Consider the following 25495-nt stretch of genomic DNA (forward strand, 5'->3'; position numbering starts at 1 on the left):
GATGAATCTGTGCTTTCACTCTCCATTGAGAATCACAAGCATGGACCCTGGAAAGTGCAAGGAACAGTAGGATGTCAGAGAACTGTTAGGATGAGAAGGAGGTTCTGTCAGAGAGAGGGGATCCTCTTCCTCTGACCAGGAGCATGGGCCCACAGGCCCAGGTGAATGCTCCCTAGGCCTTTGTAAAGATCTCAGACAACAGAGAGATAAATTCCACTGATAAAAGAAAGCTAAAACTGGAGCAAATTGAAGCAACTCAAATGGGAAAAGTCGGATTGGGTTGAACACAGGTCAGCAGAGATAAAGGTCTTTCAGACACTTAGGAATGTTTGGCTACAGAAACAAGTGGGGCACTTACAAAAATGTAGAAATGGCTAGTATTGCCCACTAAAATACAGGTCACCTGCAGTGACTGTAGGGACAAGGATGCTGGGATAGGAGGGCATTTGGTAACTATGAACCCTGACAAGACTCTAATCCCATAATCCATTCTAGGATAGAGCCTTTATATTTTATGTCATCTTAGTTTATAAATAAAAGGATCAGTGCCAATTGAATCAGGGGAGAAAGGCAGATTGTACCATTGCACTATTGCCATACCACTGAAGAAACCATCCCCAGCTCACAAGATGCCATGTAAAAGGGAAGCTCCTCACTTCAAGGTAAAGTTGAGGAGACTGTACACTGCATAACAAAAATGAGTGCCATTCATTTCACAGGCTATTATACTTGCAATGTGCTGTCATCAATATGCTAAGGTGGTTGTGTAATGTTAAAAAAAAAGGGAGTTTTATCTTTTTAAAAATTTGTGATTTGTTGATTTTAATAGATATATAGAATATTCTATCGTTATGTAAAATTGTGTAATCCTATTTAGAGATACTTTGACAAAGGAATGGGCTGTCTCTTTTTTAGGACATCTGATATCACCCTAAAAATGACTGTCACACTCATGCCATTTGTCATCTGTTTCAAGGTCTCAGGCCCTGTCCACTCTGACTCCTCCCTTTCCTTTATATCTAGGTTTCCTCTACCTTCAAATCTCAGTTTTACTTCCTCCTCCTATGTCATCAAGCCTTCCTCTCTCCCCCATCAATCAGTAGATACTATTATGCCCTCCCTACCCCCCAAAGATATCTTCTAAGGCTTAATAGTCCCTTCTAATCTCTGACCAGCCTCCTCCTATCATTGCCAATACTTAAGCCCAGGAGCCTTCTAGAGTGATTCCTCTGATGCACCCCTATCCTGACCACGGTTCTCAGGAACCCTGGAGTGGAAGCAGTGTGGTATAATGGTGAGAGCACCGGGAAGCAGAGGAATGTGTGGGCAGGTCTTTGACTTAATGCAGAGTCAGCACAATCTTTATCACAGCCACAGTCTGCCTAGGAAAGTAGGCCACCTCAGACCTCCCAAGGCTGCGGGTAGGATGCAGAGGTCAAACTTCCAGGGAAAGCCTAGGAGTGCTTTGAGAAAGAAATGAGGACAGGCCAGAGGGTTGGATGCAGGAAAAATTTGCACCCTCGCTCAGACCGTCTTCCTGAGCGGCCCCAAACCTCAACTCTTGCCCTGCGTCCTACTGCAAGACCCCCTGACCGCGGCACCCGAGAGCTTGCTCCCTGCCTGCGCCAAAACCCGGCCTCAGCCTCCATTCCTAGGCTCCCACTCACCTCCCGACTGCAGTCGCCGTCGCAGCTGGGTTGTGGCTCCTAGGGCGGGCTCCCGGCTCCTCCAACCTGGGGGCCGAGCCAGGGTGCCAGAGAGGGACTCGCGCCAGGCCCGCCGGATCCCCGGCGGTGCGGGAGGGGTGGGGAATCCCGGGGGATCCCGGGAGGGGAGGGGGTCCCAGGCCGGGGGCCGGGGGTGGGTGGGGTCCGGCACCGGAGCTTTCAGTTTGTTCCGCTGTTTGAAATTGGCGCCGGCGGAGCGTTGCGGTCACGTGACGGAGCGTCGCCAATCGGCGCCGGTCCCTGTCTCAGCGTTCCGGGGTCGAACGCGGCGCGGCCTGGGTATCGGCGGTCGGGGACGCCGCCGGGCGGGTAAGGCGGATGGGCTGGCTCGTGGGTAGGGATCGGCCGTGGGAGGCTGGGAGGGCGCCGGACAGGCTCCGCCGAGGGCGGGCCAGCGGGGACCTGGGACGACGGTGACGCCTGGGGCGGCCCCGTGGTCCTGCTCTCCCTCGCGCGGTGCTGTCTCTCTCCTAATCACTCCAGGGACCCTCCTCCCCGCCTCCCTAGGGATCTTCCTACCTTTTTGAAGTTTACCGTGGTTGACTGCCCTACTGGAGGAACTTGTATACCATATACCAACAACCGAAGAATCATCTACTTCCCCTGACCAGATTGAGAGTCTCTGTGGGCAGCATATAATCTTACTCAAGTTTCCAACAGCTTTTTACAAACCGTACACCTTACCCCAGCTCCAAGTCTTCAAATACTGATCTGTCTCATCTACTCCCATTCCCCGACCAAAGACAATTTTTTTTTATATATACACTAAAGTACTTTATTAACTTAGTCAACAAATTTTATTGAGGGTCTACTACGTGCCCGGCCCTGCTAGGATACAATGGTAGAGGACGTTTGAGTTGACGGTCCAGTGGGAGGAAAGGGGCAGCACAGAGGTTTTTGAAGAATCAAAAAAGCTGGTGGAGGGGTATAGCTGTGAAGTGATAAATTAGAGGTCAGTGATAGCTTTCAATATCTACAATAAGGAGATCTTGCCTTAGGTAGGTTAGGAAAGCCTTTCCTGATTAAATCTTGGTAAGATCTGATGTCTTCAAGCAGAACAGGGAAGGAAACCCTCAAAGCAACGGGATTAAGGTGTGAAAGGCTGTGTGGCAGGAGGGAGTGTGGTGAGTACAGAGGGTGGAGAATCTCTGAAGAGTTTGAACTGAGACCTGAATGGAGTGTGGTGTGAGATGAAGCTGGAACCACAGAAAGCAGGACCTTATCAAAACTAAGCAGTTGGTCCTCATGCAAAAGTCAAAAATTTTAAGCATCAGAGAATCAAGATCAGCTGTGCATTTTCTTTTTCTTCAGCAAAGCAGAGAGATGATTTATTGTATACATTACATTCATCCACAACTGAGAATAGAACCAGTCCAGAATGTCACAGGGCCAGGGCAAAGGACCAAAAGGGACTGGTTTTGTAATAGCGGGGGGGCGGGGGGGGGCATCTCTCAAAAGGTGGGGGGGCAATCAGAAGGCTTGTATGTTCTAGATCCATTGAGAAGTTCTAGTTAGTAGGTATGCAGTCCAACACTTCGTACCAGTGTCCCTGCCTCTGGCTTCCCTTCTGTCTACTCCTGTGGCTTCCACAGATGCACAGGCTAGCGGTTTACTTGGACTTGTGCCTCTTTTGCACTTCAGCTGGCGCCTTCCCTCCTTCCTCTACTAGGCGCTAATGGATTCAGAGGTTTCTAAGATGGTGCTAAGGTGGAGCCAGATGTGCATTTTTACAAGGTCTCTGCAGGGGGTGCCAGAGTAAGATTAGGATAGAGCAGTTAGGCTATTGTTACAGTTATCCAAGCCAGAATTGTTGGACCTGAATGGTGGGGGGTAGGGGGGAAGAGGAGAGAGAGAGAGATATGGAGGATAAAAGGGGCATTATTGGAGACATGTTTAAGAGGTGTTTGGGAGAGGGAAAGGGAAATGTCAGGGTTTCTGGATGCATAACTGGGTGAATGATGATACCATTCCCCTGGAAGATAATCACTTTTGTGGCCGGGGGGTGCAAGGGAAATGATCATGAATTCAGTTTTAAACCTGTTAAGTTTGAAGTGAATTTGTGACATCTAGTTGCTGTCAAATAGGCAGTGGGATATATGGGTCCTGAGTGTGGAGAGTTCTAAACTGAATATATAAATATGTTAAATCATCTCCATCTAGATGGCTATTGAAATGTGAGCAGATGATTGCCTGAAAAAGGTGTAGAGTGTGAGGAAGACTCCAAAGCACAGCTAGAGGAAAAGGCCTTAGAAAGCAAAAGGGACTTGATCTCTAATTACAGAAGAAAGAGGACGGATGCAGATATATGCAAGTTTGCATGATTTCTGGAAAATGTATTAACTTCGATGTCTCATGTATTCTTTGTGCAGTAGGAAATAGACCATTTGTTGAGAGAGAAGAAGAGTTCTAAAGTTTTAAGAGAGTGGGAAAGTTTTATGGTAATCTTTGTGGAAAATTAGTTGATACATAAATATAGTAGGATTGTTGCTGAACATAGTGTCCGCTGGAGGCTAGTTAATTTCAACACTTCTCACTGTAGTCATTGCCACCACTGTCATCTCTCCACTGGACTCCTGCAGGATAGCCTACCACTCACTGGATTCCTGCTTCCCTTCTCACCCCTCCCCCCAACCCACCTTTTCTCACAAAGCGCCTCCACTAAACTTCTTTTAAATCTTCACCTGAGAACATATTTATTTAAAATTTTTTTAACCCTCACCCGAGGACATTTTCTTTATTGCTTTTAAGTGAGAGGAAGGGAGAGAGAGCAACATTGATGCTAGAGAGAAGAATCACTGGTTGCCTCCTATATGCGCTGGACTGGGGATTGAACCTGCAGCGTAGGTGTGTGCCCTGACTGGAAGTCAAACCTGCGACCTTTTTTGGTGCATGGGACAATGCTCCAACCAATTGAGCCATTTGGCCAGGGCTCAAGTTAACTTTTAAAAGCGTAAATCAGTTTATGTCACTCCTCTATCCAGAACCTTTCAGTGGCTTCCTATCACATTAGGAATAATTAAATCCAGAGTCCTTAACCTTGCCTATAAAGTCCAGTTTCACATGGACTGCTTCTTGTCTCCTACCACTCTCCAGTTCAGCTCTGCTTATATTACAGCTTCTTGAAAGAGTCAGACATATTCCCATCTTGTGATCTTTGCACCTATCATTTTCTCTGCCTGGGCTATTCTTTGCTCACATCTTTCTATTTGCTTGTTCTCCTTTTTTCATTCAGGTCTTTGCTCAAATACCACTTTTTCAGATGCGCTTTCCCCGACAACCTTGTCTAAAATAGCAGTCAGCTTTAAGTGCCATAGAGCAGGCATTCAATTTTATTCTCCGGTATATATTTATAGCGCCTGGAACAGTCTAGCACAGTAGGCACCCAGTAAATATTTATTGAATGAGTAAATGAACAAATAGGTATATTTATTACCTGTGTTGGTCCTTAAAATGTTAGTTTCTTGAGGGCAGAGACTTTCTCCCTCTTATTTTCTTTACCTGTATCTCCACTGCCTAGTGACCTAAGTCAGAGTATGTTATTTTTGTTGTTGTTGACCAAAAGAATCATGAAGGTATAGTAGAACCAATTTACCCTGTTGTGTGGCTTTCTAGGTCTAGGATGCTCAGCTGCACCTCCAATTTACATCTCTACCTATTGCATTCAAACTTCTGTCCCACTGTTACATTGATGAAGCTCTTATTAAAGTTGATTTGGTTACTCAATTCAGTGGATACTTTTTCAGACTTTTTATTATTTTCTGGGTCCTGTTGTCCCTGCCTTTGTCTCCAGCCTCGCATCTCTACTGACAGCCCAGGTTCAGGCCTCAGTGTTTTTCTCTTAGGTTACACAGCCCCTTCCTAAAGGGTCCTCCTACTTCCTCCTGGTCCTCCTACTTCCAGGGTACTTGTTTTTTCTTTTCACACTGTTGCCAGGGTGATCTGCCTAAAAGACAAAAAGCAAACAAAAAATAATTATGATATATATAAGACAATTGAAATTTTGAACTTCACTGAATGCTTGATAATATTAAGGAATATATATATATACATACACATATATATGTTGTGTTAATGGTAATGAAATAATGACTGGGAATATAATATTTTCTTCAAATAATACAGAGGTAGGGGGTGTGGATAGGTCACAATTGGCCATGAGTTGATCATTGTTGGATCTGGGTGATGGGTAGGCTCATTATATTATTTAGTCTATTTTTGTATATGTTCAGAATTATCTGGGGTGAAAAGCTAAGAAAAATCCAAGTGTGATCATATCACACTTTTTTAAGCAAGGATTTGCTTGAAATTCTTCACTGACTACTTAGGCTAAAACCTGAACTGTTACGATACACCTGGTTTTTCTTTAAAGATTTTTATTTATTTTCAGAGAGAGGGGAAGGCAGAGAGAAAGAGAGGGAGAGAAATATCAGTGTGTGGTTGCCTCTCATGCAACCCCTACTGGGGATCTGGCCCACAACCCAGGCATGTGTTCAGACTGGGAATCGAACCGGTAACTCTTTTGTCGAGCCAGCGACTCTTTTGTTCACAGGCCAGCACTCAGTCCACTGAGCCACACCAGCCAGGGCAAGGTTTTTCTGAACTAACCCTGACACCATGTTCAGCCTCAGTTTTTGTCATTCATCTTTCCATACCCCGTGTCCAGCTACATGTGGTCTGTGATTCCCTGAATTCATACGCTCCTTCATGTCTTTGTGCTTTGTATGTGCTGATCCTTAGCCTGGAGTGCCTGCCCTGCTCTTTGACTTTCTCTTGCCCTTCATAGACAGGTTAGGTGTCACCCTCTCCAGAAAGGCTCCCCTGGAGTGGAAGCCTTGGTCCCATTATTGTCATTGTCTCTCCTGCTGTTGGACTCTCAGCTCTTTGAAACAGAGACAGTCTGACCTCTGTGTCCCTACAAGTGCTTGGCACTCAATAAATGATATCATAGAATAAATGATTTAAAATTTTTAAGTTCCAAACACATACTCAAAAAGTGTTCATTGAACAGTTGTTGGATGTAAACTACTGTGTTTTAACTTGATGGTGTAGGTTAGGGAGGTACACTCCCCACAGCTTTTGGTAGAGTGCTAAGTTTAGAATAGACCTGGCTGACAGAGCATGAGGAAGAACTTTTGTTTCTTCTCTGCAGGCATGGGTTGGAATTGGAGCCTCGCCCGGTACCTGACTACAACCAGCACCATGTGGTTACTAACTGCTCTTCACTCACCTATTGATGCCTCCCAGAAAAAAACGCCGACAAACGTCCCAGAAAACCCAACTGCAGTTCCTCCAACAGCCACTGGAGGGCCCCAAACACCAGTATGGATCGCCGCAGCTTCCCATCACCCACACTAGACAGGTGCCCAGCAAGCCCATTGATCACAACACCATCACTTCCTGGGTAGGCCATGGGATTCTTTCTTTGACTTTTACTGTTAGGCAACTCAGAATATTGACTCTTCTGCCCCATGAACCAATTCATAGGGGCAGGGACAAGGAGGCAATATACTCTTTCTATCTGTTGTCAGCTATCTCTTCTTGTATATCTTCTTTTTCTAAGTTCAAACTGAAAAGTTAGGAAAGTTCAACTTGGGTTGGTTGGAATTGGAGTCTCCCACTCCTTTGCCCCCCCATTTATCTGAAAGAGTTTAATATAAAAGTTTCACTATCTCATACAGTAGCTGGGTGAGAAAGCCAGATAAATGGCAGAACTAGTAAAAAATGAGTTTCCTGAGCTTCATGGAAGAGGTATTTAGTCGAGTACTGTATTAACTGTAATAGATTGAACCTCGAAATTTCCACAGAAACGGTATATGTCATGTTTTGACAGCTTAAAAGCCCTGGGAAGAGAATATAGCTACTACATGTCTGAGAAGTACTATAGCAAAGGGACCAGACACAAAGCATAAAATCGGCTTAGGAGTGCTTAATAAATATAATTTGTTCAGGATTGCGGAGAACCACCATTAATACTTGCTTCATGGTTGCAGATGAAACTTAAATGTTGGGATCCTTGGGAAGAGAAGAGAGATGAACATTTATTGAGAACTCATTGTATGCCATGTCCTGTGCTACCTGCTCTCCATCCACGATCTCCCTATTCTTGCATTCAGTCATTCATTCTTAACGGGGTTGGGGGGGAGGGTGTGGACGGGACAGGAGCTTTGTGCAGGCATTCTGTTAGGTGCTGCAATCAGTGGTAAGGAGGACAGCTGCCCTCAAAGTTTAAAGATAGTTCAACTAGTTGCAGATCTACGGTGTGATAAAGAAAGAGGCATTGTCCCCTTTCTTACATATGAGGAAACCGAAAGCCAGAGAGATTGACTAGGTTGCCCAAAGCTCATGTCCATTTCTATTAATATCCCATTAGACAGGTATTTTTGTTTTGTGTCCCTTACAATAGTGGGTCTCATTTAGGATTCTTGTGTCTGGTCATTGTATATTTTGGATTGGCTAAAAACTTCATCTAGTTTTTTCCATATGATGGCTCTAATAGTACTTAGTTGTCCTTAATTTCACTCAAAACAATTTTGTTAGATCATATTGTGACAGCTGTCATATCAGTGTGCGTTTTAAATTTATTAAAATTGGTAAATTTTTCTGTAGCCTTTTAAATATTGAAGATGGAAGAAAATATGCAACATTTTCAGCGTATTATGCTTTATTATTTCAAGAAAGGTAAAAACACAACTGAAACACAAAAAAAGATTTGTGCAGTGTATGGAGACAGTGCTGTGACTGAATGTGTCAAAAGTGGTTTGAGAAGTTCCATGCTGGAGATTTCTTGCTGGGTGATGCTCCATGGTCGGGTAGACCAGTTGAAGTTGAGAGCTAGCAAATTGAGGCATTAATTGAGAACAATCAACATTCTACCATGTGGGAGATTGCCTACATACTCAAAATATCCAAATCAATAAAGTTATTGGTGAAAATGAAAAATGTGTCTTTTATTTTATGAAAAAAAACTAAGCACACTTTTTGGCCACCCCAATAGGTTGGGTTTATATTCTTACTTTTATTTTTCCCCTTTTTTTAATCCTTAGGTATTACCTCAGTTTGATACAACAGCAGAAAGCTGGTTGCTAGCCAAGAGGAGACGCAAATGTAATCATCAAGACCAGGCGAGACATTCAAGTCGAAAATCTACCACCTCCAAGTTTCCACATCTAACATTTGAGAGTCCACAGCCTTCTTCCAGTTCAACCACACTTGGAAGCCCCTTAATCCGGGAGTGTCCCAATCATTCAGAAAAGGACATTTCCAGAAGGGCGTTAGTTCCAATGCTCAGTCCCCAAAGCTGTGGGGAGCTGTCAGCACATGCACTTCAAAACTTACCTTACATGTTCATTGCACCTGATATCCAGACCCCAGAGTCATCTTCTGTGAAGCAGGTGCCTGTTGCGCCAGATCAGGGGGAAAACAGCCTACCAAGCTGCTCCCTTCACCCTAGTACTCCTGAGAGCCCAGAGCCTGGGCCTGTTCTGGTTAAAGACACTCCTGAGGAGAAGTACGGTGTAAAGGTCACATGGAGGAGACGACAGCACCTGTTTACTTACCTCAGGGAGAGAGGGAAGCTGAACAAAAGCCAGTTCCTTGTGAAAAACTGATGGGATTTCTCCGACATGAGTAATCTCAGGAAATTGATTGCTGGTTTTCATACAGTTGCTAAAGTCACTTTTCTGGCTCACAGAAGAGTATGTCAATAGAATAAAGTAAAAATAACACCAATAACATCAATAGAAAAAAGGCATTTTAACAAGAGTCCTCAAGTTTTAAGGGAATTCAGTTCCCAGATTTGCTTTTTAAAATATAAACAGATTTTAGTGTCATAAACAGTTCACTTTGTATTATTCTTGTATTAACTGTTAAAACTTTTAAAATATCTTGTACTGTTTAAGATGTGTGTAAATAAATGGTTACAGAAAGTTTTAAAAGAACCCTGCTTGCCAATAATGCAGCAACATTATCCCCTCCACTAAAGTTCTTGTTTGCTTTAACCACTAAATCTTTTAATTGCCTCATTCAAACTAATTCATTCTGCATTTTTGAGTGTCAACTCTGTTAAGCTCAGTGGCAGCTTCCTCTATGACACAATGGATGGAAAAAAGCAAAGCAAAGCAAACTCTGACTTTATAGTTGAGCTGCCATCTGTACAACCTTGGCTCTTTGGGTGAAAGGCAAGACGAAGAAAGGGCAGCAAGGCCTGTTTTAGTGACTATAGTAGAATCTAGGAGATAAAGGGGCCATGGGTAAGTTACTTAGGTTTGCTGTGTTTTGATCTTTTATTTCCAACCAAAGAAATCTATAAACACTAAGGATGGCAAAATGATTTCTTGGAGTAACTGTTTAAGGTGTGTGTAAATAAATGTGGAAACTTCAGAGAATACTACTTACTGTAATTAATGTAGGGCTGCCCAGTCAACAAAATACCTTCATTGTCCTTTCACCAATACAAATAGCATCTCATTCAACTCCATTCACTTAGATTTAAGAACCTATTTCTGTGTCACGTTCAGGCCAAGCTGGACAAGCAAGGATTATTGTTTATTTTATAGATGGGAATTTGAAGCCCAGATAATGAACCTTGTTTAGAGTCACACAGTGAGCAGAGGCTGACCCAGACAGTGCAATGCTCTGTTCTCCTAGCTTGGGTCAAGTTTTAGGCCTCTTAGAACTTCAAAACCAGCCCTAGCTGGTGTGGCTCATTTGGAGCATCGACCTGTAGCCTAAGGGTTGCAGGTTCGATTCCTGGCCAGGGCAAATGCCTAGGTTGTGAGTTCCATCCCCAGTACTGATGTTTATGGAACTGATCCATGCTTCTCTTTCTCATTGATGTTTCTCTCTCAAAGCAATGGAAAAGTGTCTTCGGACGAGGACTTAAAAAAAGAAAAATTCAAAACTAATGTGGAAACTAATGTGGACCTTGGAATGCTATGAACTAAACTGTGTATGATAACTTGAAGGACTTTTTAAGGGATTATAATGTAAGTTGGTAGTGAGAAAGGACGTGATTATAATGTAAGTTGGTAGTGAGAAAGGACGTGATGGTGGGGGACAAGATTTATTGGAAACAAGAGTACAGATTTACATAGCGAATTTCCTTAAGGTAATTGGTTATTTGAAAATGTTCCATGGGCTGTAGAGAGAGGTAAATAGTAAAGATTCTTAAAAGAGTCTGTACAGCAGGTCTAGGAATGCTCTGAAAGGTTGGGCTGCAATCGGGAGGCTGGAGGAATTCTGCGTGGTCCCAGTGCGAAAGCAGATGCACTTCATTGGGAATGACTGCTGGAAGAGGCTACAAGTGTGGTTCTCAGGAAGTCTCTTGTCCGGGAAGGGTTGGGCGTGAGCGAGTCGGCAGAGGTCTGTAAGTCCTGATTAACATTACAGACCTCGGGAAGGGCTCTGGGTGGTCTCTGTACAAACCGTTTGAGTGAGAGGAGGCCGCTCAGTTTGTGGGGTTAGTGGGGGCTGGGCGGATCCTCTGACGGAGTCGCTTCCCAAATGGCTGGGATCCAACACCGCTGGCCCCTGCGGCTGCTGTGGTCCAGACATTCAGCCCCGGCGCGTCATCTCTGCTTCGGCGCAGGCGCCTCTAATTCCAGGTTCCTCCGCCCCTTAGAAACCCTCCCCCAACGGCGGGCGACAGTAAGAGCCAATTAGAGAGGAGCGGCTGGGACCTGACCAATAGACGGTGGCGACAGTACTGGGTGCGGTTGCCAGGGGCGGGGCCCGGCAGCGCGCCAGGCTTGCCACCCTAGCAGCGAAATCAGGAGTCTGGACGAGTTGGCTAGTTTCTGAGAGGCGGGCATGGAGGCGTCGCGCTGCCGACTCGGACCTCGCGAGGACAGGTGAGAGAGAGGTGATGGCTGGTGTCGTTTTGAGCAGGGCGGAGGGCCAAAGGTGGACAGTGCAGTCCTCTCTGCGGTCTCTGAGGGAAAGGGAGGTGGGCTCAGGTCGGGGAGGGCGGGGCTGATTTGGAGTCTCCTCACCCCTCTGCCTAGGGCAACCCCGTTTTCCCAGGGCGGCGGTGGGGAGAGGCGGCTCTGCCTTCTGTAGTGGTAGCAGGGACTTGGCGTTCAGTCTCTGCTTGGGAAACTCTTGGAATTTTCGTTGCGAGCTTGCCTTGCCCTCTGTGGGCCTCGCTGTCGCAAAACGCGTTAGCACTGCTTCTCACGCATGACCCGGGAATGTAATGACAGATTAGATGAAGTCTTTCTCCAGGACGACGAAGCGGAAAGTTGTGGCAGTATCTCATAATTTGCTCTAATGCCATTGCTTTTGCCAGGCAGTGCTGAATTCTGGAACAGAATCAAAGGGCTGAAAGTGCAAAAGTGTTCTTTTGCTTCTGTCCGCTTTATAGTAATTGTCTCTTATGCAGGATTGGCTGTCTTATTTGCAACATTAACCATACCCCCTTTTTACCCCTTTTTTTGGTGCTCCTCTTTCTGGCCCATGTCCCTTTTTCTGCTCCGCCAGAAATAAAACATCCGAAATCTCAGCCTGTCAATCCCTTGTTTGCCCGGTTAGGGTAAAGGTAATGAGGAGCGGCGTGAAATTATTGACTTTAAACTTTGGCATTGTCTGAAAATTTAAATCATACATGCCAACTGCATTTCTCAATTTTTATTCCATAGCACAGCAAATAAACATTTAGCGCGTAAGAACTTAGTCTGATATTTAGTAGAGATGTGAACAATTCTAAACCATTTAAAAACATTGCCAGAGGGAGCTACCCATTTTCCTCTTTCGTTAGAGTTTCTTTGTGTGATAACTGTGCTTAGTGAAATTTGCTAACTGCACTTTTTTTCAAAGTCGACAGAAAAATAATCTACATTTACACACATAAATATGGAAGTGCTAGGAGGAGGTGATGTTAAAATTGAGCGTCTTCGTTAAGTTCAGATGGTTATTTGTTCAGTAGTGGGCACTCAATACATCTTAACTGAATAAATTTAAGGCATTAAATTTCATGGGTACCAGATGTTTGATATGACTCATGATTTTGTGGGGGGGGGGAATTGACTTCGAAATTGAGAATGGTTAATTTATTGTATCTGAAGTTTGAAAGGATAAGTTTAAAGTTTTCCTTTCCATTTTTTCCCTCAAAGAAACCAGCTCTTTAACTTAGAAATTGACACCAAAGGGGACTGTGTGAGTCACCAAATGTTTCTCCTGCCCTAGGTAATATTAGTGCAGCCTCTATTACTGTTTAACTCATTTGCTGTTGAGATGGAGTGGAATGTATCTTGTTTGGTTTTTTTTTTTTTTGGCTCCAGGTTGTGTGTTTAATGTTTTTCATGAAATAATGGATAGAGGTTTAAAAAACAACAACAACAAAAACTCACCTAAACAAAAATATGTTCCTTGATTTTAGAGAGGTAGCGGGGGAGAGGAGGGAGAGAGAAACATCAGTTGGTTTCTTCCCAGTACCTGCCACCGCTGGGGTAACCCATGACCTCGGTATGTGCCCTGATAGGGAATGAACCCACAACCTTTTGCTGCACGGGCAGATGCTCCAACCAACTGAGCAACCCAGCCAGGGCGAGTTTTTGGCATTACTACTTTCCTTTCCCCTTTCCCCTCCCCTCCCCTCCCTCCCCTCCCCTCCCCTCCCCTCCCCTCCCCTCCCCTCCCCTCCCCTTCCCTTCCCTTCCCTTCTCCCTCCCCTCCCCTCCCCTTTCCTTCTCTTCCCCCTCCCCTCCCTTCTCCTCCCCTTCTCTTCCCCTTCCCCTCCCCTTCTCTTCCCCCTCCCCTCCCCTTCTCTTCCCCCTCCCTCCCCTTCTCTTCCCCCTCCCCTCCCCTTCTCTTCCCCATCCCCTCCCCTTCTCTTCCCCCTCCCCTCCCCTTCTCTTCACCCTTCCCTTCCCTTCCCTTCCCTTCCCTTCCCTTCCCTTCCCTTCCCTTCCCCTTCCCCGTCCCTTCCCCCTTCCCTTCCCTTCCCTTCCCTCTCCTCCTCCCCTTCCCCTTCCCCCTTCCTTTCCCCCTTCCCTTCCCTTCCCTTCCCTTCCCTCTCCTCCTCCCCTTCCCCTTTCCCTTCCCCCTTCCTTTCCCCCTTCCCTTCCCCTTTCTTTCCCTTCCCCTCCCCTCCCCTCTCCTTCCCTTCCCTCTCAAAAGGGAGGGGAAAAGAGGGAGAGAAACGTCCATGTGAGAGAGAAACATCAATGGTTGCCTCTCATATACGCCCAGCCAGGCTGAACCTGCAACCAAGGCAGGTGCCCCTGCCAGGAATCCAACTGGAGACCTTTCACTTTGCAGAGACGCCCAACCAACTTAAACACACTGGTCAGGCCTGGCATTAATACCTTTTAGTGTGAAGTAGAACATCTCACCTTTATGTTTTCTGTAATTTTTTTCTTTTTTGAACTATGGGACTGTTTTACTATGAGGCGATTATTTTCAACAAAGTAGAAAAATTAACAAACTTCAAATATTTTTCCTATGTCTGAAATGTTTAGTGAAAATTGGAGCTGGAATTTCAATCAACATTCTGAGGACTTTTGATGAGGCCAGGCATTTGCTATTATAAATTCCCTAGAGATGACAGTGGTTGGCTAGTGCTAGAATTTGAGCTCTCTTTGGCCTTTTGTTCCTGATCTAGAATGGAAGATGTGGTGAGAGAAACTTCTCAAGGTGATGTGACCTTGTGACCCATAGCTGACTAAGATACTCTTCATCTGTGGTTTCTCCATACGCCATGTTTTCTCTTCAAAAATATGGGCAGTAGTAGTGGCTGGAGGTTAAGTCTTGGCCAGGCTTATTATCCTGTTTCATGTTCTTCCTTTTTTAAATGTTTCATCAGGTCAACTAATTGTTGTTGTTGTTGTTGTTGTTGTTTATATTGTATTCTTTTTTAAAAGATTTTATTTATTTATTTTAGAGAGAAAGGAAGGGAGGGAGAAGGAGAGGGAGAGAAACATTAGTGTGTGGTTGCCTCTCATGTGCCCTGCACCGGGAACCTGGCCCGCAACCCAGGCATGTGCCCTGACTGGGAATTGAACCAGTAACCCTTTGGTTCACAGGCTGGAATTCAATCCACTGAGCCACACCGGCCAGGGCTTTTTATTCTATTTTTTTCCATTACCATTTAGTCCCCTTATACCCCTCCCCCCAGATCAACTAGTTGTTGGCAGACTTACCCAGTGCTTTAAAATACTTAGATTAACTAATACATTACTATAGTATGTTTGGCAAATATCAAAAGGTAAAGGCCTAATGTCTAACATATATATGTATTTCTCCAGTTGTAAAGGTTACCTACAGACCTATAAAGGAAAGAATAAATTTCCTTTCAAGATCCTTCTGTCTAAGCAGACAGACATTTTTGGAATAGTATTCATTTCTGGCTTCTCTTATTCCTAACTATGGAAACTCTGCTGTTTTCTTGCATTTGTGCCCATTGAAAGAAAAGGTGGTTTTTTTCTTACCAAGAAGAAAAGTATGCTTGAATTGCTCAGGGAAGGAGTTGAAACTGCCTTGCTTCTTTTTCTTTGTGGATTTTAGGACTAGTAGGGGTCTTGATAATTCATTATTTTCCTATTTGAGAATAGTTCCACAGTGGAATTAAGGCTTCTTTCAAATTCGAATTTCCTGTCTTCCGCTTATGCTTTATTTCTTCTGAGTCAATTCACTAGGAATAAGCTCTTTGTACTAGTAATTCTATTCTGCTTCATCAGACATCCTTAGTGTTAGTAAGAATGAAAGCTGCAACATTTCCAGGCCTGATTAAGCTTAATAAGAGAAGACACAGTATCCACATGCTGATTGATGTGCTGCTGTCTTTATTTACTCTGTATTTGGTATGAATCTCTGTCCCTTTGCCTTAGAACCTCTCTAGGCTCTAGAGTCATGGGTCTCTAGAGGACCACAGTTCTGAAAAGAATTGTAGGATTGCTTTATTTTGTATAAGATGGCACTTGCTGTTTTAACACATGGCATTGTAGTAAGGGTTGGGAAACACTGGGAGCTTCTACTGGGTTCCTGAGCTCTAGACCCAGCTTTTCTGTCTCCAGCAGTGTGAGCTTGAGCAGCTCATCTCCTTCTTTGGCTTCAGTTATCCCCTCTGGAAAATGAGGGGATCTGCCCTGGCTGGCGTGGCTCAGTGGATTGAGCACCGGCCTGCACAACAAAGGGTCCCCGCTTTGATTTCTAGGCAGGGCACTGCCTAGGTTACGGCCACGTGCCTGTTTGGGGGAATGTGAGAGGTAACCACACAATGATGTTTCTCTCCTCTTTTACCCTCCCTTCCCCTTTCTCTAAAAATAAATAAGAAAATCTTAAAAAAAAAAAAAAAGGAAGAAAAGGAAGAATTCTGTAGAGTCCCTCAGTGATTTATAACAAATTAATAAAATAACAAATACATACATTTGAGCTGCACATGGCTCAAATTTCAAAAGGTACAAAAGGATATTAAGTGAAAAGTATGTCTTTTCTCATTGTCTCCGTTTCACCTAGTTCATTCATTGGTAGGTTTCTTAGGGGGCCTTCCAAAAATATTCTGTGTGTTAAATAATCCTTTTCCAGACTTAAGAATTTGATAGTTTTGAGCTTTAGGGTAGTATGTAATATTCTCAAGTCTCATATTTACTTTTATCCTGGGCAAGATTTATTTTTGGAATATGAATTATAGTTGCTGCCAGTTTTAATTATTTCCTATGATAATTAATGTATAGAAAATAGGACTGTAAGAAGAAAACAAGAACTATTTTTTTCAGACAGGCTTCTGGAAAAATAAATCATTCTATTTAGCTTTGCAGGAAGAAACTGCAATAATTCTCTAGTTTGCCTTTAATGTTAGGTTTTAGAATGAAACAAGTTTAATAAGAGGACTGACTTGTTTCCCTATTGAAACCTAGTATAATTTTGATATAGTCATTTGATATGTCATACATGCTAGAGGGAAAACAGAGAGGAGTGCTTTGATTGAGTAATGTTCATAAGCTACGTGGGACATGCAAAAAGGAGAGGGGTTCACTCTAAAGTAATTTTCCTTGCTATATTCATTAGGACCAAATGAATGATCTAATCAAGTTAATTGGTTGCCAACTTTTCCTTCTCCTTGCCTCTCTCTCCCCAAGCAATTTTCTTCTTTCTGAGTGCCTCTACTAAATAGGTCTCTTAGGAAATGGATTTTCATTCCCTAACTTCAGTTCCAGATTGTGGAGTCATTCAAGTAGAAGACAGTTGAGCCTAGAATACTAACATTTTTTCTCAGATTAGGAAGGATGGATTTCAAAGGAGTCTTTTTCTGGCAGTTCTAATTTGGTCTGTATGTGCTTTTTCCCAGAAGCGGCGTTTTGTTCCAGCCAGATGTGTTCTAGGTGTCTTTTTTAGGATTTGGACAAGATGAATCTATTTGTCAATTAACTTAGAGACAGTTACTTTATTAACAGCCATTGCCCCAAGGGACACAATGAAATCTGATGACTCCTTTTCAATATATATACTGCACTAGGTTCCTGCCAAGGGCTTCTTCAAAATCTGTTTACTGGACTGGAAATTTTGCTACCTAAAAATACCAGATGAACTGGCATTTTTACAGAAAAGATTCTTGGCAGACATTTTGAAATAGCATAATAATGAAATTCTGGACTCTCTACTGGCCATCTGAATATATGTGGTCAGTGATCCAGTTTAGCATGCTAAGGTCGTGAATTAGACTTGTGATTGAATTCCAGATCATTCACTGATCATTGTGTGACCTTCAGTAAATAGCTTCACTTTTTGAGTTTAGGTTTGGGATTGTAGGTTTATTGTAAGAATTAGATGAAATAATATGTAAAATATTTAATGTAGTTTCTGGCACATAGTAATTATTCACTAATTGGAGCAGTATTGCAATTGACAACATGACATTTTAAGTGTGCAATTCAATAGTTCTTAGCAAATTTGCAGAGTTTTGCAACCATTACCAAAATCTAATCTTAGAACATGACCAACACCCTCCTCCCAAAGAAACCTGCCCATTTACAGTTGTTCCCTCCCCCCTCTTCCCCACTCCTAGTCCAAGGCAACCACTAATCTACTTTAGGTGTCTATAGATTTGCCTATTCTGCACATTTCATATAAATGGAATCATGATACATAGTATTTTTGTGACTGACTTCCTTGACTTAGCAAAATGTTTTTGAGGTTTATTCATGTTATATATTGCATATATCAGTGCTTCATTCCTTTTTATTGCTGAATAGTAGTAGTCTCTCTTGTATGCCTGGCTATACCATGTTTTGTTTAACGATTCAGCACTTGATGGGTATTTGAATTGTTTCTGCTTTTTGGCTGTTATGAATAATGCTGCTGTGAACATTACTGTCCAAGTCTTTGTGCGAACATACATTTTCTCTTTTAAAAAATTAAAATTAACTATTATTATTGTATTTTTTTTTCAGGACATATATGTATATATTTTTTTATTGTAGTTCAAATACAGTTGTCTCCATTTTCCTCCCACCACTACCCACCTCCCACCCTTGATCCTACCCTCTTTGGCTTTGTCCATGTGTCCTTTATGCATATTCCTTGATGGCCCTTCCCCTATTTTCCCCATATTATCCCTCTCTTCCCTCCCCTCTGATTACTGTCGGTTTGTTCGTTATTTCAGTGTCTCTGGTTATATTTTGCTTGCTTGTGTTTTGTTGATTAGGTTCCACTTATAGGTGAGATCATATGCCTTTCACTGCCTAGCTTATTTCACTTAGCATAATGCTGTCCAGATCCATCCATGCTGTCACAAAGGGTAGGAGCTCTTTCTTTCTTCTGTGTAGCATTCCATTGTGTAAATGTACCATAGTTTTTAAAAAATATGTATTTTATTGATTATGCTATTACAGTTGTCCTGTTTTTTCCCTCCCCTTTATTTCCCTTCTCCCTACACTGTCCCACCCTCCAGCATTCCCCTCCTCAACTTAGTTCATGTCCATGGCTCGTACATAAGTTCTTTGGCTTCTCCATTTCCTATACTATCCTTAACCTCCCCCTGCCTATTTTGTACCTACTATTTATGCTGCTTATTCCCTGTACCTTTTCCCCCACTTTTTCCCTCCCACTCTTCTTCTTTTTTTTTTTTTTTTTTACTGTTCATAGTTTTTGATCTTCTTTTTCTTAGATAAGTCCCTTTAACATTTCATATAATAAGGACTTGGTGATGGTTAACTCCTTTAACTTGACCTTATCTGGGAAGCACTTTACCTGCCCTTCCATTCTAAAGGATAGCTTTGCTGGATACAGTAATCTAGGTTGTAGGTCCTTGCTTTTCATGACTTTGAATACTTCTTGCCTGCAAGGTTTCTTTTGAGAAATCAGCTGGTAGTCTTATGGGAACTTCTTTGTAGGTAACTGTCTCCTTTTTCTCTTGCTGCTGTTAAGATTCTCTCCTTATCTTTATTCTTGGGTAATGTAATTATGATGTGCCTTGGTGTATGCTTCCTTGGGTCCAACTTCTTTGGGACTCTCTAAGCTTTCTGGAGCTCCTGGAAGTCTCTTTCCTTGGCCAGATTGAGGAAGTTCTCCTTCATTATTTTTTCAAATAAGTTTTCAATTTCTTGCTCTTCCTCTTCTCCTTCTGGCACCCCTATGATTCAGATGTTGGAGCTTCTAAAGTTGTCCCAGAGGTTCCTAAGCCTCTCCTCATTTTTCTGAATTCTTGTTTCTTCATTCTGTTCTGGTTGAATGTTTATCTCATCCTTCTGTTCCAAACCATTGATTTGAGTCCCAATTTCCTTCCCTTCACTGTTGGTTCCCTGTATATTTTTCATTATCTCACATTCCAAAGCCTTCACTTTTCCCTCCATTTTGCAAGCATAGTCAACCAATTCTGTGAGCATTCTCATTACCAGCGCATCTGATAGGCTGGCTATCTGTTCGTAGCTTAGTTCTATTTTTGGAGCTTTCACCTGTTCTTTCATTTGGGCTATATTTCTTTGTGTCTGTGCACCTGTTACGTTGGAAGGGGTGGAGCCTTAGGTATTCGCAGAAGCAGGGCAACCCACTTAGCTGTGTTGTGGTGCTATATATGGGGGAGGGGTCCGAGAGGGAACAGTGTCCCTTGCTTGGCTCTCGGCGGGCTTTCAGTCACTTTCCCTGCTACCCACAAGCAAAATGGGCCCTTCTAGTGCTGATTCCCAGGTGGGTTGGTTTGTGTACGTTCTGGGACCCTGTGGGTCTGTCCAACAGACTCCTCCTGTAAGGCTGGGAGTTTCTCCTGCCTAGCAACCCCCACAGGTTTTTACCTCCAGAGGTTTTGAGGCTTTCTTTTCCCATGCTGGAACCCTGGATTGCGCGGTCTGTCTCAGTCCCTAGCTGTTTGTCTGTGTTTATCCGCATGCAAATGTGGGACTGCCCGGTCAGCCAGACACCACCTCGCCCGCCTGGTCCTCCAGCTGCTGTCTTGCTGCTCATTCTCTCCACCCAGCTGCCTATTTTCACCCCTCCTGCTGGTCTGGATGAATGTTTCCTCTTTAGCTCATTGGTTGTCGGGCTTCCATACAGTTTGATTTTTCTGGCAGTCTGGTTATTTTTTGTTTTTAAATTTGTTGTTATCCTTTTGGTTGTGCAAGGAGGCAAAGTATACCTTCCTATGCTTCCATCTTGACCGGAAATCCTTCTCATTGTGGTTTTAATTATGCACATGATCTTTTGTGAAATAAGTCTTGAAATATGTTGTCCAATTTTTATTTTATTATTTTTTTATCCTCACCCAAGGACAATTTTTTATTACTTTGAGAGAGAGAGAGACACACACACACACACACACACACACACACACACCCCGAGACAGACACACACACACAGAGAGAGAGAGAGAGAGAGAGACACACACACACACACACACACACACACACACACACACCCCCCCCCCCCCGACTTAGGTGCCTTCTCCTATGTGCCCTGACTAGGGATCGAACCTACAACCTGGATATGTGCCCTTACCAGGAATCAAATCCACGACCTTTTGGTCTGTGGGACAGTGCTCCAACCAAAAGCACACTGGCCAGGGCTTTTGTCCAATTTTTAATTGGGTTGTTTTCTTAGTAAACTGGTAAAAGTTCTTTCAACTTTAAATGTCAGTCCTTTGCTGGATATGTGTTTTGCAAACATTTTCTACTAGTATGTGACTTGCCTTTTAATTTTCATAAGAATATATTTTGCAAAACCATAGTTTTTCATTTTGATGAAGTCCAGTTTGTTAATTTTTATTTATTTATTTATTTTTTTAGTATGTGAATTTAAGTAAAAGTCATAATCAAGCCTATTCTTTTAGATATTTCTCCAATGGGGGTGGTAGTCAAATCTTCAATTAAGTGTGAATAACTGATTAGGATCAAGAATAAAAAATTATGTTTTTTTTTTGTAGCTATTGTCTTGAGGTAATCCTTTTTTCCTTTATCTTTCCTATACTAGCATCTTTCCAATAATACCTTGTCACACATTTATTAATATTTCTGATAGGTTGAATTGAACTAAATTTTTATAAATTGTGTTTATTTCAAGTTCATGCATGTAGCTAATTGCTACAGATTTAGAATTTTGAATTCTTCTAACTAAAATGAATACATTGCCTTCCAAGTTGTCCTCTTTATCAATGCATATTGGCACTTACTGCATTTATTTAATAAAATAGGGTAAATCCTCTTTGTTTCTTAACTATAACTAATTTTTGAGACTGAAAAATATTATTTGGTATGTTATGAAGCAATAATATGGTCAGTAAAGGAACTGTTCACTCAAGTTGCTATTGAAAAAGTCCTGGGCTATTCAGAGCCTTCATTTATGCCGAGTCTAATCCTGCTGTGTTCCTGGCAAGGATGGTGTTTACTCCCTCCAGTACCACAGAAGGAGCCTGTTTAGCTTCCTGCATCATTGGCCAAATGGCCATTAAGTGCTGATCACAGCATCCTTATTTTTTGGCACAGTGTAGGTGGCAGCAAGAGGCACTCTTACTGTAGAGTAGCAAGGGATTTTGTGTAACTGGCAGCTAGAAAATTTTTTTTCTTTTTTGTAGGCTAAGAGAGCTTGACAGGAATGTTGAGAGTTAAAAGAATCTAGGTGATCGATATATCATTAAATGCTTCAAACTATTTGGCAGGATGATCTCTTAGGTATTAGTAATTGAATGAGTAATGTTTTAAAGTGGGCTCTAAGTTTATCAGAATTTTGATCTTGGGCAGATTGCTTTTGGGGGGGGGGTGTTTCACTCTGTATTTATGAGATATTTTACATATGTGATATTCTCCAGTTAGAAGTTCTTTGAGATGATACCATCAGTTTTGGCCAGTCAGAGAATGGAGTCATCTGACTCGCCCAATCCTGTGAACAGCCCTGCAGGTAGCATAGGTTTTAAACTGATCATTGGGCCCACTCTCACCTAGTCAACCTCAGCCACGTTCATCTGGATGGCCATGTGGTTCTTGGCACCAATGATGTGATTGCTGGTGGAGCATTTACACGGCACGTACAGGTCCACGAACTTGCCAGTATCATTGTGCGTGTCAAGGGCACACTGGCTGCCACCGTGACTAGTGCATCTGCAGAAAATTTGGGCAAATTTCTTTACTGTTTCATACCATCACCATTCCTTAGAAATATTGTGTGTGTGATTTAGGTGCTAAAGTAAAGGACATGTGGATTTTTAAGTGTACTCAGTCCGTGACTGTAAAAAAGACATTCAGCAAAATGTCTATATGTTTTTATCCTCCAATTTATTTTGGAAAAAAATTAAAATATGCTGAAAAGTTGCAAAAAAAAGTACAATTGATAACTGATGCCCTTTATCTGGACTTATTACTTACTAACATTACTTTTTAGTATTTTACTTTAAAAAATCTTTTTAATTAGACATACAGAAATGTTGTAGAAATATAAGAGAATTCCTCTATATCTTTCACCAAGCTTTCCCTATTAATATCTTACACAACCATATACAGTTATCAAAATCAGGAAATTAGTATTAAATACTATTAATTAATTCAAGGTTTTATTTGAAGTTTGCCAATTTTCCCACTAATGTCCCTTTTCCAGGATCCAAATCCAGAATCCTGTAGTGTGTTTTAGTACGATGTCTCTGTAGTCTCCACCAACCTGTATAGTTTCTTACTCTTTCTTTGCATTTTCTGACCTCGACATTTTTTAAGCGTACTGGCTAGTTATATTGTAGAATGTTTCTAATTTTGGGTCTGTCTAATGTCTCCTCAGGATTAAATTAAAATTATGCATTTTTGGCAAGAATACCACAGACATGATGCCATGCCCTCCTCAGTGCAGCATGTCAGGAGGAACATAATGTTGCTATGTCTTATTGCTGGTGATGTTCATCTTAATCACTTAGTTAAGGTGCTGCCTGCCAGATGTCTCCACTATGAAATTACTATTTTTCCCTTTGTAGTCAGTAATTATTGTGTGGGCAGATACTTTGAGACTCTGCACATATCCTGTTCCTTGTATATTTTCACCCACTAATTTTAGCATCTGTTGATGGTTCTTGACTGCAAGTTATTACTGTGGTGATTGCCTAATGGTGATTTTCTGCTTCCATTATTCCTTTTATCTTTATTAATTGGATTTTTTTTCTATAAGAAAGGGCTGTGTCTTTTCCTCCATTTATTTATTCATACCATTTTGGACTTGTGAATACTCAGGGAAGTGTGCGTCCTCGAGGCAGCCTGCTATCTTGTTCTGTAACCTTATTTCTACCCCATCCTCCCTCAGAAGGGCATTCTTCTACATGACCACAATACTGTTACATGTGGGACACTTCACATTAATACATATTCTTGTCTAATGGGCAGTTCATCAGATATCCTCAGTGCACCATAATAGTCTTTTCTGTGTGCATATTTTGATCAGAATTCAAAGATTATGTGTTCTGTTTGGTTGCCAGAAATATCTTAAATCTCCTCTACTTTAACCTAGAACAGTTCTCCAAGTTTTGGGGGGTTTTACTTTTATTTTTAAATCATATTTATTTTATTACAGTTGTCTCAATTTTTCCCCCTTTGCCCTCCTCCACTTCTCTCTCTCTCTCTCTCTCTCTCTCTCTCTCTCTCACACACACACACACACACACACACACACACACACCCTCCTCCCCCCCCCCCCCCCGCTCCCACAGTCAATTCCCACCCTGTTGTCCATGTCCATGGGTCATTCATACATGTTCTTTGTCTCATCCCCTCTTCTTTCCACCATTGTCCTCCTTCCCCATCCCCCATCCCCTCTGGTCACTTTCAGTCTGCTCCATGTTTCCAAGCATGTGGTTTATTTTGTTTGTTAGTTTTTTTGTTGAATTGATTCCACTTGTAGGTGAGATCATATGGTATTTGTCTTTCACTGACTGGCTTATTTAACTTAGCATGACATTCTCCAGTTCCATCCATGTGGTTGCAAAAGGTAGGAGTCTGTCCGTCCTTTCTTCCTTCCTTCCTAAATGCAGATTGATTATTTTTTAAATATCAAAATTCATGATTAAATATTAAAAAATATAAATCCATTATAAAGTCAGCAATTAAAACAACATGAGACCAGCATGGAAATAATCAAGTAGATCAATGAAATAAAATGAGCATTCTGGAAACAAATGTATATATCTAACAATGTAATATATGATTAAATTGATATTTCAAATCAATGGGGAAAATAAGGCTTATTCAACAAATAAGGAGCATGGATCACTATTACTTGAAATGAAACAAGTATGGAGCCCTATTTTACACATTATATAAAAAATATTCAGGTGAGTTAAAAATCAATATGTAAAATCTAAGGAGTTTTAGGAGAAAATACAAACTAATGTTTTTCTTACCCTGAAGTAAGATATTCAAACCCAGAAGCTATAAAATAAAAACAGTAATATACATATTAAAAAAATTAAAGGACAAGCAATAGAATACGAAAGTATTTGCAACACATCTAAAAAGGGTTAATAGTTTGTTTTATTTAGGGAAAAAATTCTACAAACATTTAATCAAAAAATGGATAAAGAATACCAAAAAGTCACCTAAAGGTTTTAAAAAAATAATAGAAACAAGCAATAAAAATACAAAAACAGGTTTAGTTTCAATGATAAAAAAGGAACAATTAAAATAACATATCATTGTCACAATCGGATTGATAAGTATTAAAAATATTGGTAATATCAAGTATTGGTGACTGAAAGGAACTGGGTATTCATAGACTTTTTTTATTCTTCAAAAGCTTTATTTTTATTTTATTTTATTTTTTATTCAAATACATTTGTTTCCATTTTCTTGCCACCACTTTCCCCTGCCCCTCTCCCCTATCCCCTCTCCCTCCCTCAGTCCTTTTTCTTCATCTTCTTAAAGCAGTCCCTTTAGCATATTTTACCATGCTGGTTTTGGGGGTCTATTCTTTAAGCCTTCTTTTGTCTGGGAAACTCCTTATTTCACCTTCCATTTTTAATTGAGAACCTTGCTGGGTAGAGCAGTCTTGGTTGCAGGCCTTTGGTTTTCATGACTTGGAATATTTTTTGCCATTCCCTTCTGGCTTGTAGTGTTTCTGTGGAGAAGACAGCTGCTAGCTGTACTGGGCCTCCCTTATATGTTACTACGTGTTTACTACGAGAGAGAGAGAGAGAGAGAGAGAGAGAGAGAGAGAGAGAGAAAGAGAAACATAGATCAGTTGCCTCCCACAAACATCCCTACCAGGGATCGAACCCACAACTCAGCTGTGTGCCCTTGCTGGGGATCAAACCTGCAACCTTTTGGTGTACAGGAAGACACTCCAACTAACTGAGCCACCTTGCCAGGGTGAATCTTTTT

At 42.0% G+C, this 25495-nt stretch overlaps 2 protein-coding genes and 1 pseudogene across 2 annotated transcripts in view; 2 read left to right on the plus strand and 1 right to left on the minus strand.

The window, feature by feature from the left end:
* Positions 1-1962: 1962 nt before the first annotated feature.
* Positions 1963-9334, plus strand: RHNO1 (RAD9-HUS1-RAD1 interacting nuclear orphan 1). Its single transcript, XM_054577084.1, has 3 exons — positions 1963-2036; positions 6877-7128; positions 8771-9334. Exons 2-3 carry the CDS (start codon positions 6961-6963, stop codon positions 9332-9334), a joined length of 732 nt encoding a protein of 243 aa, XP_054433059.1. The 5' UTR covers positions 1963-2036; positions 6877-6960.
* Positions 9335-11467: 2133 nt separating this feature from the next.
* TULP3 (TUB like protein 3) overlaps positions 11468-25495 on the plus strand; it is a 57763-nt gene continuing 43735 nt past the window's right edge. Inside the window, exon 1 of the mRNA XM_054577205.1 lies at positions 11468-11575. Within this exon, the coding sequence (XP_054433180.1) occupies positions 11535-11575 (41 nt within the window). The 5' untranslated portion in view covers positions 11468-11534. The remainder of the gene's footprint in view (positions 11576-25495) is intronic.
* LOC129073448 (40S ribosomal protein S21-like) lies at positions 21958-22844 on the minus strand (annotated as a pseudogene).

Source organism: Pteronotus mesoamericanus, unplaced genomic scaffold, assembly GCF_021234165.1.
Source record: "Pteronotus mesoamericanus isolate MK-2021 breed Mesoamerican mustached bat unplaced genomic scaffold, CSHL_Meso_final contig_41, whole genome shotgun sequence".
Lineage (NCBI taxonomy): Eukaryota > Metazoa > Chordata > Mammalia > Chiroptera > Mormoopidae > Pteronotus > Pteronotus mesoamericanus.

Excerpts from the sequence above, each read along its gene's own strand:
- RHNO1 (XM_054577084.1), top strand. The coding sequence starts at position 6,961 with ATGCCTCCCAGAAAAAAACGCCGACAAACGTCCCAGAAAACCCAACTG. Across the intron at positions 7,129-8,770 it reads ACAACACCATCACTTCCTGG|GTATTACCTCAGTTTGATAC; the intron begins GTAGGCCATGGG and ends TTTAATCCTTAG.